The 14,233-nt window shown below is 50.3% G+C and overlaps 3 protein-coding genes across 3 annotated transcripts; all 3 read right to left on the reverse strand.

Moving 5' to 3' along the window:
- Positions 1–1,532: 1,532 nt before the first annotated feature.
- Positions 1,533–4,649, reverse strand: AKAW2_10218A (putative importin beta-2 subunit; the record flags this gene model as incomplete). The annotated part of the gene is made up of 3 exons (XM_041684746.1): positions 1,533–1,634; positions 1,694–4,300; positions 4,548–4,649. The coding sequence occupies 3 exons, from the start codon at positions 4,647–4,649 to the stop codon at positions 1,533–1,535; spliced, it is 2,811 nt and encodes a 936-aa protein (XP_041536938.1).
- Positions 4,650–6,422: 1,773 nt separating this feature from the next.
- On the reverse strand, positions 6,423–9,464 carry AKAW2_10219A (SacI domain protein; the record flags this gene model as incomplete). The annotated part of the gene is made up of 3 exons (XM_041684757.1): positions 6,423–8,330; positions 8,386–9,116; positions 9,254–9,464. The coding sequence occupies 3 exons, from the start codon at positions 9,462–9,464 to the stop codon at positions 6,423–6,425; spliced, it is 2,850 nt and encodes a 949-aa protein (XP_041536939.1).
- A 978-nt stretch (positions 9,465–10,442) lies between these two features.
- Positions 10,443–12,107, reverse strand: AKAW2_10220A (DUF803 domain membrane protein; the record flags this gene model as incomplete). Its single annotated transcript, XM_041684769.1, has 8 exons — positions 10,443–10,923; positions 10,978–11,269; positions 11,329–11,489; positions 11,545–11,635; positions 11,700–11,790; positions 11,895–11,920; positions 11,973–12,016; positions 12,094–12,107. 8 exons carry the CDS (start codon positions 12,105–12,107, stop codon positions 10,443–10,445), a joined length of 1,200 nt encoding a protein of 399 aa, XP_041536940.1.
- Between the last annotated feature and the right edge of the window lie 2,126 nt (positions 12,108–14,233).

Consider the following 14,233-nt stretch of genomic DNA (forward strand, 5'->3'; position numbering starts at 1 on the left):
GGAATATCCCCTGCTCACCACCTGCATGGAACCTTCCACAGAAGAAGAAGAAGAAGAATCCCCAAGCAAACACACCTACCGCCCTTCCTTACTCCGTACATAGTGCTTACATCTTACTGTAAGTACTTAGAGAGAATAAGTAATCGCTTAGAATGGATTATCAATCAATACTCTCCCCCAACTATTAACAAGGATTAATCTGTCATGTCGTACACATCCATCCATCCATCCTATCCTATAGACCCTATCGGAGATGCCGATATGCGTTTCTTTCATGATTACTATCTTGATGACGATGACGATGATGATGATGATGATGGTGGTGGTGGCCTTACCCAAACCCCTACCTGTACTTCCCATAAGTGAGAGTGTGCTGTGCTATGCTGTGCTGTGCAGTGCTAGAAATGACCTGTCCCAAACCGACTGGGGTACTAGTAGTTAGTAGTATGTATGCTGCAACGCTAAAACCTCCAGGGCACCCCTGCTGCTTGCTGGCTTGCCCGGGATTGCAGGGATTAAAAGGAAAGGGAAAAAAAAATATTGATTGTGTGTTCGGATCCGAAGGGTCGGAGATAGCTTTTGACTCAACTAGTAAGTATGCTAGTGATTTAGTACTACGTAGGTGATTAAAGGGGAGTGGGATTGGGTAGTAGGGGTATAGACTGGATGAAGAATAGTGTATGTATAACTTCCTACATACTTACTATTTTGTGCTCCATGGTACTTAGGTTCAGTTACTATTCTTCGTGCAAGATACTGTCATGTGGATCGGATCAGAACTGCACTGGCAGTTGGCTGCCTGGCTGATGCATCACTTTGTCAATGGCATCTGTTTGTCGATCATGATGTCAAAACTCAAATTCATATACATCATTCGTATAGAATATATATATAGACTATATCCCCCCCTCCCTTCCATCGTAATTTGCAGATAAAAGAAACTTCACATCATCATCAGGGTTAAAAAAAGAGAACGCCAACGGTTGCGAAGCAAACAGCAGGTGTCGGCCGACGATCCCCTGCGTGCATCATAAGGCTATCTAATATACTAATCTACTGGTCTATCTAATAACATAAAGAAAAAAAAGAAGAATAAAAAAAGGTACAGGATCGATAGGCATGTCTCATTGTTCATTTCCCCTCTTGCCATTTTCTTCTTCCTGGTTATATAGTCCCGAGCTATACTATCCCAGGGTTTCATGTCCATCCGCTTTTTGCTCTTTTCGGTTTGCCCCTTTTTTTATTTTGATTGCCCACGGTCCAGCCAGCCCATTAGCCCTCTCTCTATGCAGACCCCGACACGGCGATCCACGCACAGTCGATTGAAACAGATTCCAAACACGCCACATCAAGGCTTAATCATCAGACGGTGTGCATACTCCCTCCGCCCGGAGAAAGGTCCATGATTCCGGAGAAGCCAACCACCGAGCCAGGTGCCGGCGTGGGAGAAGGAAAAGGAAATGCAATTTTATGCGCCTTTCGCCATGAAATTTTGCGTTCAAACGAAACATTAACATGACAAACATATAGATCTAAATCTGGTATACAGAACGAAGCTTCTGAGCAACATGGGCCGGAAGTTGCGACAGGAATGAATCGAAGTTGGGTATCATATTTTTATATCCCTGCAACACCTGCATCATCATTGAGTCAGTTACACAGATTGAAAAGTATGGGGGAAAAGGCTACAAACCTGCTGGAACGAGGTCTGAATGTCACGGTAGTCCTCCTGGTTCATCGATTTGGTGGGGAAGGCAGCGATGGCCTGGAAGTAGTCCCCAAGGCAAGACTCCATGGCTGCGGGGTTCTTCATCACCACCTGGTTGAATCCAAGGAAAGCGGAAGCCTTCTCACGGGTGAACTCGATCTTATTCATTGACTTTAGGAAGACTCCAGCGAATTCGTTCAGACGAGCTGCAAGTTGATCAGAGCAGCAGATACCAAGCCGGCCCAGGGCCATCGCGGCGTTCTCGTTCACTGAGTCGATGATCTCCTCGTTGTTAATGATGATGAAGAGCCCCTGGTACAGCTTCTCCATATACGGAGACAGCGCGGCTTTCTCGTTAACGGCGATCTCTCCGCACGACCAGCAGGCATTGTTGAGAACGCTGAATCCAGTGTGACGATCATCATCCCGGATCTGATCCAGATCCAGTTGCTTGATCAGAGTGGGCATAATGTTAGGAATGAAAGATTCGAGTTGAGGGAAGATGTTGATCGCACAGTCACCCAGCAGAGCATACGACGACTGACGGACTTCATAGTTCGGATCTTCCATACAGAAGCAAAGCAGGTCAAAGAACCGGGGCTGGGAGTTGGCGACCAACTCGCCGCTCTTCTGCGGATCAATCGCCTGGATGATCGCGCTCAGAAGGTCCAGACTCGTCACCAGGAAGTCCTTGTCAGGCTCATCAATGGCCTGGTTGTTAACGGACGCCATGTACTCCTGCAGGTTCTCATAGATGATCTTGATGCACCGCTGGAAGAGGGGAGTGGCGAAGGGAGAAAAGGCGTCGCCATAGGCTGCCGCAATATATCCGAGACACTCCAGGAGCGGGAACAGCTCCCGAGACTGATCCGAGACCTTGTTGTAGCGATCAATGAGAGCAGGCATCAGGATATCAACCAGTTGAGGCTTCGCCAGCTCTCCCATGACGCACTCGGCCAAAGTCTGAACACAGTCATACAAGATGTACATGTTGCGGTCCTTGTACCTTCCGAAGCACTGCACAAACTGTCGAAGGATGGGCTCGCAGTAGGGGATCAAGTTCGCGTCCGACTTCTCCTCCAAGCTTGCAAAGGCAGAAGCAGCCGCCTCTTGAACCTTCTTGTTGCCGTCCAGCATCCTGCGCAGAATACCCTCCATCATGGGCTCAAAGAAGCGCGCTCTCTCCGACGGGTCGCCCAAGTGCGACGCCCATTCGGAGTACCGGCCGAGGCACCAGCAGGTGATCTGTCGCACAACAGGTTGAGCGTCGTTGAGCAGGGAGATGAGATAGGGAACGAGCTCGGGGAGATGAGGCGTGACGGCATCCATACAACCATCTGCAACAGCACCAAGAGTCAAGACAGCAGCTTCGCGATGAGGCCACTGCTCGTGACGGAGGGTCTCCTTCAGGTAGGGCAGAATGATTTCGAAGATCGGGTCGTGATAGACGTTCGAGAAGACATCCAACGCGGCGGCGGAGCACTTTCGGAGTGTCCATTCGTCCTCGGGGTCATCTCCGAATTCGGAATCCTCGATCTCGCCTTCGCTCAGATCGTCATCGTCTTCCTCTTCGGGAGCTGCGTTTCCGTTCGCTTGACCAGACTTGGACATATCCAGTTTGCCGCTCTTGGACTTGGCGAACTGCGGCTTGAGGTCTTCCTGGCGGTCTTCGTCCTCGGCATCGTCTCCTTCGCCCGTCAACCGAATGGCTTCATCCTCGTCATAAACCATGCTCTGAAGCAAGACCGGGACGATCTTGGACATGTGGGGAGCCAAGGGCTGCTGGAGTTTGATCTGCTCGCCCGCGACAAGCCAGAACTCAGCGGCGTCAAGCGCAAGCTCCGGGTCCTCCTGGTTGTGTTGTTGCATGATGATGTAGTTGACCAATCCTTCCATGTGGGGGATGAGCTTCTCGGGGGAGAAGTCCACCAGCTGCGCGAAAGTCTGACAAACTGTGCGACGAACATCGGTACTCGAATCATTGGCGAGCTGGAACAATTGCGACAAAAACAGATCCATTGAAGCAATGAGGGCCTTGGGTCTGTGCGGGAGGAAGACATGGATGGTGCCGAGGGCCATTGAGCGGACCTTGGAGCTCTGGTTGGAGGTAAATTCGAGCAACTTGGGAATGATGACGTCGAGAGGGCATTGTCCTTGGTAGTCCCGGTCGAGGATCTTGCGATTATCTTCGCACACCTTGGAGAGAGCCGACATGGCAGCCTCCTGGGCCATGGGCGGGATGTCACCGGAGCTATTTTCGACGAGGGTCAGCAGCTCCTGCAGCACATCAGGCCAGGCTAATAGCCCCGCCTGTTGCACCAATTCTGTGATGATTGTTCCGGCCGACTTCCGCACGTGAGGGTTCTCGTCGCGCAATCCGAGCAGGGTGGCCGATCGGATATAGGTCAAGCAGGGTTGGGGGATCGTATTGTAGGCAACGTGAATCTTGGTCTTCAGGTTCATCGCAGCCGCGAAACGGACCATATCGTAGGTTTGGCTATCCATTCCCAGCACCGGAGAAGCCTGCGGGGTGCTGAAGAGGTAGGTGATGTAGTTGACATAGTCCGGCGACGAGGTTGCTTGTACTAGCATCTATCAGACGACAGAAGACGGAGAAGAGCTTCGGTCAGCCAAATTTTTACTTTTCGAAGCGAAAGATAGGTCCTAGAACAAAGCGAAACAGAAGAGGGGGTAGAGCCGGCGCTCTTGCAGCGACCGCGAAGCTCCCAGAATCATCATTCTGTTGAGGTGGTCGAGGGGAGGGGAATCATAAAAAAAACTCAAAGTAGGGAAATAAAGCGGAGCAAGAGAGGGGAGAAAAGCGACAGCAAGGACACACCTGTTCGGCCTGTTTTTGGAGGGGGCGATCATAAGGATTAAGGGAATCCTTGAGGCAGCAAGCCAGCTGCCTCAATGGATCGTCCTGCGGTTGCCATTCCATGATGTCGCAAAGGTGGAAGGCAGAGGGAGGAGGGGGGGAGCAATTGCGGGTAGAAGGACGAGGGAGAGGAAGAGAGACAGAGGCAGAGAGAGGGAGAGACCGAGAGTGGAAGGGGACGTTGTGTAGCCCAAAGAAACCCCGCCGTGAACTTGTGGGAAGCGGCTCCAGCCCCTTCTTCCCCGGAAAGGCTAAGAGAGAAAAAAAAATTTGGAAGACAAGGAAAATAAGTAAAATAAATTATATAGAAAAAAAGATATTATCTGATAGAATCAACAAAGGATTTTACTTTTTAAAAAAGAAAAAGGAAAAAGAACAATCCGATGTTCACAGTAGAAGAAGCGCAATTCAAGCGCACAAAATATTCCCAAGTGGACCAAAGTAGTCGCAATGGAGCCAGAAGGCTGTCCGGTGACGACAAGAGAAAATTCCCCTGGCTGGCGGAGAGAGACTGACTGAGAGAGACTGAGAGAGAGGGAGGGAGAGGGAGAGAGAGGCAGAGGCAGAGGCAGAGAGGCAAAGGAGAACAATCCTACGTACTTAGCAACCACCACCAAAATGCTACCAAAGTTCTGAGTGGTTGTGGCACTAAGTAGTGGTCCTCCTGGCACTGGTTCTTTACATGGAAGAGGCCGTGCACCCGGAGATACTTCCTTGGGTTGTAGCAGTACTTCCAAGCACCTTACTTACGTAGAGAAAAATTTGGCTGGCTGGTTATGAAGAAAAGGAAAAAGGATTCAGGCTATATGTATTTGAAGAAAAGATGAAGCCACCTAGTATTCTAGTCCAGTGCCTCTGTACCCAGCCAGAGGGATGAAGTCTAGCTGACTGATAATCCAGTTGGGACGATGCGATGGGCAGGAATACATCCATGGAAGAAGGAATGTACATGTTCATTTCATCACTGGTATCGTCACTGGGTGACTCCCTCTATCTTTCAGAGGTCTGGTGGCCGCGGTAACCAGTGAAACGGTAATAAACATGCCACCGCCAGGCAGAGGAAGGCAACCAACTGCCCGGTATGGTAATCAGCGACTATGACTGATACACTTTGTTTCCCCCAGTTACCTTCTGATACATACCTTTTTTACCTTCGGACACAAGCCCAGCGAGGGGCAGCAGACAGATCCCCATTAAACAGAAAAAATAACAATAGTATTCATATTTGATACAACCCTGAAGATTCCCTACTATAAACATCCGATTGTTAGTACCTATCTCCATGCTAAACCAACCATGCACCTAGTCACCCCAAGGTGTATCTATCTCCCTCAAGCCAAGGATACCTACCTCCCTAATACTTTCCATGCATGGATGCTAGTGTCCAAATAGGTAACTTATCATTTTCCCCCCACCCACACTCACACCCAACCCCCCAGTCTTCCAGTTCCAGCAGTACGTATGTATCATGAGACCCGGTCGGCGGAGGCCATCACGATGCCAGAAATGACCTGTCAGAGAGAGAACTCCGATCCCATCGTGCACACCTCCCACGAGGGATCCCTTCAGAGCTAGCTTACTTACGTACGTATCTCAGAAAATAGTTCCGTCCGCCCTGATCGCGTGCATAGAGTGGAGCGGTGATTTATTTAACCCTGAAAGTTGACTAGTATGGAGGAGTAGGTAGTTGGTGATACTGATGTATGTATTCCAACAATGAATGGATTTATCATTTCCAACTTTCCGAAAGTTATGAACATCATTAATACTATGCTCTTGTGGAGAACGTCACCTGATTTATTGAAGAAATGACCGAAACCTTTACCACCCCCCAGTCTACGCCCACACCAGTTTCTTAATGTCGTAGACCAAATGCTCCAAATATCCTGTCCGCTTCTTTGCCTCTTCGACCGATATAATGTCTGACGACTCGATAATGGAACTCTGTGTTCCGTCATCATCATCATGTCGTGTCTTGCCTGCTCTCATGGCCCGCTCGATCTCCTCGCAGATACTGCGCACCCAATCCGGCTGTCTCACTGTCGCCCCCGTCGAGTTCTGCGGAAGCGCCTTGAACGCGATGAGTCGGGTGGTCGAGCGGGGGGTCCCCTTGAACCACGCATACATGTTCCATTCGGTGCTGGGGCGCGCATTGCTGTCGAGGGTTTGCGAGGTAACCTGGCTCTGGAGGGAGCGGGTGTTGACCCGCAGTGCGTTCTCATCGCCAGCAAGATACTCAATCACTAACCCCACGTTGTTCTGCTCGTCGGCCTGGGCCTCGGTCAAGACCGACGTGATGTAGGTGCCATAGTTGATCCGGGTCACGGAATGCAGGTCTATGCGTTCATACGATAGCACCTTGTCGACGTTCCAGTCGAAGCGACAGCTGTAAATAGCTGCGTCTGTGAGTAGAAGCACCGCCTCCTCGAATGGCATGGTCCTCAAAGTATTCGGCTGCCGGGGGGTTAACATAGTCCACCCACCCAGGAACTCTTCTGACTGGTCGCTAATAACAATTTTGCAACTGGTGTCGATCGCATTCTGCCGGAGCTTCTGAACTGAGATTCCTGGGTCCGTAGTCTGCATCTCTACTGCAAATTCCTGGAAGGCCTGGGTAGAAACATTACCCAACAGATAGTCAATGCACGCCTGCGAGAAGTAGTCGTTGACAATGTTGTTGTAATAACGGGAGAGTGTCAGACCAAAGTCATTCAGTGCTCCTCGATAATTCCGTTTCCGGGTCCTAGTGTAGTCACCCTTCAGGGCAGCTGTCGAGGAGTATTGCTTCGAAATAGCATCCCCGTTATCTGCCCATAGAGTATTGAACCACCGAGTAGAGGAATCACGGCCAAGATCAATGTTGATGCCCTCGCGCTTCAATTCACGCTCTAGAGCCCATTGGCCAAAGGCGCATTGCGCGACCCCAGTGCGGTCTAGACAGTCCATGCAATTCGTGCGCACAATACCCTTTTGCGACTGGAGGACAGCGTCGTTGCGGATAACAGTATCACCAAATTCGCTCAAAGTATCCTCCAGTTGCTTCACCAGGCGGCTCACATTCTCAAATTTCATACCGCGACACTCGTGGTGGAAGTCAAACCACTCCAGTGCAAGCGGCACACCATCTATACCACCTGACTCATTCAAAGCCTTTGCAAACTTCTCATATTGCTCTCCGAGCTTTAACTCCCCGGCTTGCTTGTCGATAAGGGAGACTCCCTGGATCTTCCCGTATCTCCGACTCAGATTCCTGAAGTGTCGGTCAAAGGCGAGTTGGTTCGTTTCGGTAGAGTGGTGCAGTACAGGGACGGGCTTGAAAGCGTATGGCGACTGCGAAAAGTACAGTGGGATTGATCCACGTATTTGAAGGTACGAGTAAGCATTATGGGACGGATCCCAATCCGGGACGGAGAGAATCTGTTCTGTCTCCACAAAGTTGGCAGTATTCCCAAAGTCATCAACACCGCGACGGAGGTATCGTAGACCTGGGCGCTTAACAGATCGCCGCGAGATCAGGGTAAGTAGATAATCACGCTTCTTATCGCTGGTTTGAACGGCTTCTGCCTCTTGTTTGTCACCCAGTATGCGTCCTTCCTTGAGCTCCTCGTCCGGCTTTTCCGTGTCTGAGGATGCAGCCTCAACGGTGAACTCTCGCTGGCCAACAAAACCTTGCATCAACGGAAGGACATAGTTGTGGGCATCAGCTGCGATAAAGGGAGACATCAGATGCCGGTTCCAAAAGTACTGAAGACGAGAATTAGCACGTGCATACTGTCCGTCACAAAGGAAAGGCGAATACCAGTTCATCAACGATCTTGTGCGACGGCAGATGAGTTTTGAGAGACGACTCTTCCTGCGTCCCGAACTGTCTGGTGAGATTGTAATCATATGCAAAGAAGAAATTCTGGGAAGAAAAGATCATCTTGGTATAACGTAGCAACTTCGGAAGCAACTCCACGGTTGGATCGGAGGGAAACGGCTCTCCAAGTGTTTTAGGCGTTGCATCATGACTCTCTGAAACGGGGCTTGAACGTTCATCATTCACCTCAGAGGAGATGGTCTCCGGCTCCCCCTTGTCATCTTCCACGAGCGGCTCTGCAGAATTATGACCTACAGTACCAAGGCCGGGCAAACCAAGAGTTTTCCTTGAGAGCCAATTTGCAGCAAAACGTCCGAGTCGTACTCTCTTCCCAATCACATCTTCAGCGATGCTGCCGACACTGCGAGCCCGGGAATGAGTGACTTCCTGTTCCGGGGAAGCTGGCACCGTGCCAACTTCAGTGTCGCCGCCTTCAGTCTCGGTGTCCGATATCGTGCTACTGTCATCGGAGGCAGTCTCGCCCGGCCCACCTTCTCCATGAGACAGGCTCTCCTTTGCCTGAGAGATCGCGCGAATCGCCTCGGCTTGCGACGAGGTCGGGATTACCGCGACATTAGTCACAGCATAAATGGGCTTGCCCTGTATCTGAGCCACTTGTTGCCGCTGAGTGATAGAGATGAGGAAAGAATCTGACGCAACGGATAGCAGCCCTTTTGAAAAGCGCGTTGGACGTTAGCTATGGGTATATCTGTAACTGATCGGGATATAAACCGCCGCCAACGCAAGATGGAAAATCCGGCGCAGAGAACAGCTACACTCATGTTCAAACAAGGAACGGGTTGCTTACCGACCAGGCCATACGCCTCTAAGCCGGAGTCTCTGGCCTCGTCCAGGTCCGAGGCCGGCGCGGGGAGCGAGGAGACCTTGTTGGTCTTGTAGTCGATGCGGAGAGAGCTGGGCTCATTATTTCCAGAATGTCTCAATCCATTGCCGGAAGATTGAAGGATCAAGCCATCGACAGCGGCGATGATGACTAGCTTTCCCAGCAAGCCCGGCATGTCGCTTGAGCTTTCGCGGGGTTGCGACGGTCGCGGTCAGTGGGGAAGCGCAAAGAGCTCCGAGGCAAGCGAAGCAGCAGTGGACGATGCGGTGCCTAAGCTGCTGCAGAGCCGAACATATCTTCTAGCCTGTCCATCCACACCATAGCTCGGCATATATCTTCAAAATATGGAAAATTATGGCGTCCGCAGTGGGGAATTTGTAGAACAGGCCATCCGGCAAACGAAGGTCGGTAGATGCACTAGGCCAAGACTAATCCCAACGCCTGTCAGGACAACAAGGCAGAGAGAAGCCGACATCATCGATCTTCAACCGCCAACCCCACTGGGCGGCCAAACCCAACCATAACCCAAGAACCTGCCCGATCGCGAGGGGTTTTCCATCGTCCCTTTACGTCACCTGCAGCCCCAGCCACTAAGTGGTCAATTAGTTTTTTTTCTTTATCTGTAGAAGATAAGTAGACATCTACTGTGTACCTAGTCAAGTCAAAAGAATCCACTGGAGTAATGGCCTCACAGCCAGGTCCGCGCGCGTCAATACACAAAGATCTATCTTGCCAAGTTTATCCTAGGGCCTATATACAGTTCGGATCTATCGCAGTCGATTCGCCCGCGATCTATGCCAGAAGAGAGGATAACCAGCAATAGTAAAAAGGGAAAAGGAAAACAAACTCAAACAAACAATCCCAATGCACATCCAAATCATTCATGGGCATCTCTTGTTCCTCGTCCTGGTATTTCCTCGCGCTTGGAGAGGGAAGTAAAAGTACAATGCATCCAATAAGCAGCCATCAACACAAACCACGGGGTGATAGATAGAGGTCATCGAGGGGGGTGAGAGGAGGAACAAAGTGGGTGGAGAAAAGAGACAAAGCAAGTTGAGAAGCACAGCATATAAAAGGAAAACGTCACAGCAATATTCTGGGTCGTAAATGTAGCCGGCAAGCAAATGAAAAACCAGTCAGGCGTCGCATCATTCTATAGTGCGGAAGGCTTGTTGGGCTGATGAGAAGAATGATCTACTTCTTCGCTTCGCTTGTAGGTAGGACCGGGCTCTCCGTCGCTGTCCCCGGCTAGGTCGGACAGCCCGAATGCCTGGTTCTCGACATCATAGGCACGCATAAGCCCTTCACGGTCTCCGTGCCCGTTCATGTAAGCCCCCGAAGAGCTCCGGCGATGAGGCTCGTTGCTGCGGCGGGATTGCATGGACCTCCGAGTCTGGAAACCGGCGATTCCGTCCGTTGGGATTCCTTCATCGTCAAGTTTCGCGTTGAGCATGTGTCGTCCATCTGGGTCGTGTCGGGAAAGATTCAGAAGATATACACCGGAGAAGATGATCAAAAATCCACAGAGCAAGGAGATGGTGTTGACAGCGTCGGTGGTGTTGAATCCCTTGAAAAGGATAAATGAGGCGCACAGGGTCGCAGTCGTAAAGGTGACATAGTAGAGGGGGTTGACGCTGTCAGACATCGTTAGCAATCGCACATGGCTTGCAAGCTCGACATGCACCTACATTGAAGTAGAGAATTGGTTCAGCGCCTTGTTGATGTAGTTCATCTGCGTCAAAATGCAAAAACCCGTGACGATCATGAAAACGTAGGTCGAAGCCTGCGTGAACTGATTGTTGCCTCCCAACGTGAGCTTCACCGCAATACCAAATGCCTTGATTGACATGACTGAGACGGAGCCGACTGTGGAGCAGATGGAGATGTAAATCAGAGGGTTCTTCCTGCCATAAACGGGGGCGACGCGGTAAATCATGACGGTAGAGAAGATAGCAACCGCGAGACAGTAAATCAAGAATCCTATTAAAGGAATCTGTCAGCTAACAACCGGAGATTCAAAAAGAGTTGTCGGTCCGTACCTGGCTGCAGCGCGTAGCCCAGAATCTCGTCAATTCTCTCCACCGGCTTGTCTGGGGGCGCATGAAGGACGATGACAACGGAGCCAAGGAGGCACATCGCACATCCTAGTTTCCCAAGTGTACCCAGTCTTTCCTTGAGGAAATATGATCCGAGAACAGCACTATGGCCTGTTAGCCTATTGTATAGTAACTTCGGTCTGTGAAGGGGAGCCTCACCCGATCAGGACACTTAGCGCACCCAAGGGCGTGACGAGGATAGCGGGGGCGAAGGCGTAGGCTGCGAAATTGGCGACTTCTCCAACGGCCACTACATCACCACCGGTCAGCTCCGCTCGTTCAAGCGACAATGGATAGAACAGGGCCTGTCGTACATGTAACCACTCCTCCCCACCATATGGGACTCTTGAGATATGAGAAACCCTCTCCTTCAAAGCCATGCCGCTCGGATGCTTGCATCAAGCCCTATATGATAGATATCAGTCGTTTATTCGTGATGAGGGATCGATAAATCGACGAGAGGCAATTCCGCGCGGCTGGTCATCGGCGGCGATTGGACACGAACGAACCTTTTTCGTAATGACGAAACTAGTACCTAGTACTTGTCAGCTCTTGCACAGAGTGAATGCAATACGGAAGACTCATACCGATCGCCATTGTGGATGTAATGGCCAGAATGAGGCCGATATACCTACGCCACGGTCAGTACATTGCGAATCCGACGATGGTCCCAACGGGCCAAGAGAATGGAGACAGAACGCATCATACTTTTCGGAAATCATTGTGAGAAACTCTTGGAGCGGAATGCTCCTTGCAATTGAGCGACTTCAATGTTAACGAGTGTTGGGACAGGTGTAGTCCGTGCCGGAGCTGAAGGGAAGCGCGATGGGAAGGCTAAAATGGACGGGTTGGCGTGGTTGATGACTTGAGTTGACTACCTGGAGCCAAGCATTCGGCAGCGCGCGCCAACAATGACCGGCAGTCCAAAGACAATAGCGACAGCGCCTAGGTAAGGACTGGAGGAGCAATAACAACGACAACAACAACAATAAATGGCAAGAGTAAGAAAAGTAAAAAAAAAATTGTTTGGGTGGCAGAAAGGAGCGAGTAAGCCGGACAGGGACAGATGCTGCAGCCTTGATGCGGCAGTTGAGTTTGGGGGGGTCGAGAACTCCTGCGATCGAAGGAGAGCTTGTTAGTTGACCTTGTCTGATCCTAGAGGCTGGCTGCCTGCGCTCGTGCGGTGGGGTTTTCCCCTTCAGACGGAACCGGCCCGGATCTGGACGCGCGTAAGTGGTTGAAGCGAGTGAGGGAGGCAAACCCCCAAGATATTACGGGCTGGGGGCGAGATTTGGCTGATAGAAGGGCGAGAGTCTGGGTGAACTTGAACAGCAGGAGTTATGCGGAAAAGCATAAGCTGGGAGTAGACAAAGGGAAAAAAGAAGACAAAGAGGCGGTCGCCGTTGTTCCAAAGAGGACAGACACACCAGTTAATCTTCCTTTTTGGCGACAGCGTGACCGACACCCACCAGCCAAGTTGTCCTCGGCTGAAGCAACCAAGCAATGTTTCCAGCGTTACCAGCGTTTAATTAAAACTTACCATACCTAGGCAGTACTTTATTTTTCTGTACAAGCCAGGAATGATCCCTAACCAATACTACTTACTACTGCTGCTGCTAACTTACTAGATTCCCTCTAAATATAGGTAAGCACCACTTATGTCTGTCGAGCATGTCATAGGGGGAGAACTCCTGTCTCAACAACTAGGGTAAGTAATCTAGTCAATTTCTCAGAGCTGCTGATACCATATGCTGATGCAATGGAGTAATTGAGTCTCTGTTCTCCTCACTATTATCACCTCTACTACTCTCCTGGCCTTCTCAGTACTTCCTTAGCCTAAGCTTTGCTTCACATGGGAACGCGGGAGCATTACACATACCGTACGTATAACTGGAGGATTAGATAACCACCAGTCGTTTAGTTACTACTAACTAGTTATGCCTTTTTAAAAGGTCAAGTTCTGGTACAGTGTAATGAAGCCTGAAAAGAAGGGCAACGGTGGCCATTCCAATGACCCAATCAAGGCGTGCCAGCCACAGCCCGGCCCCCCTTGAGGAGCCTGGTTTCAGTATCCGATCGGCGTTTTGAAACGTAAGGTGGACGACTAAGAATAGGAACCCTCGCCTCAATTCTGGTTCCGGGGTTCAATTTCATCTCCTGCCTGGGATTAGCTTCAATCCCTGCGGTGTTTCCCGACCGTCTGAGCATCGTGTGTCTACCGTCTTGGCATGGCCTGTGATTGAACTCATCACACCAATCCACCCATTACGAGTAACTCAGTAGAAGTAGCTTATATTCTTCGCATCTTATCGGATATTAGACCTGTCCAATCTCACCTGCATCAGTGCTCTGCTTTATTAGATACTGTTGATCGTCTACCCAGTAGCACGGTCATCAACAAGAGCACGTTCCAGCGTCTTCCTTCCTTATCTAGCAAGAAGCTGTCTCAGCTTTGGGACAATTTCCTTTGCATTATGGAAACTTCTGTGTATCTATTACATTCTGATAAAGATTGCAACTCAGATCAAAGTAAAAAGGAAAAAAAATCTGTCATTTTGTAACTCCCAAGGAGATTAGACGCAGAGAAATTCAACTATCGCTATCCCGCCAGCGCGGAAGCTACCTGGATTCAACATGATAACAACGCCTTGCATCGAGTACAGTAGAGATGCCTATCCACTCCCAGACGCCACAAAAGACCTTCATCATAGGTGGTATCACTGACCAAAGAGGAATAAAAAAACACAAGGGCAAGAATAATACTTGGAATAGTGGGAGGTATCAAGTACAAACCTAAGTTTTACACCCCGTATGTGGAGTGCCCAAGGCGATGCTGAAACATTGCCCC

The sequence above is a fragment of the Aspergillus luchuensis genome, chromosome 1 (assembly GCF_016861625.1).
Source record: "Aspergillus luchuensis IFO 4308 DNA, chromosome 1, nearly complete sequence".
Classification (NCBI taxonomy): Eukaryota; Fungi; Ascomycota; class Eurotiomycetes; order Eurotiales; family Aspergillaceae; genus Aspergillus; species Aspergillus luchuensis.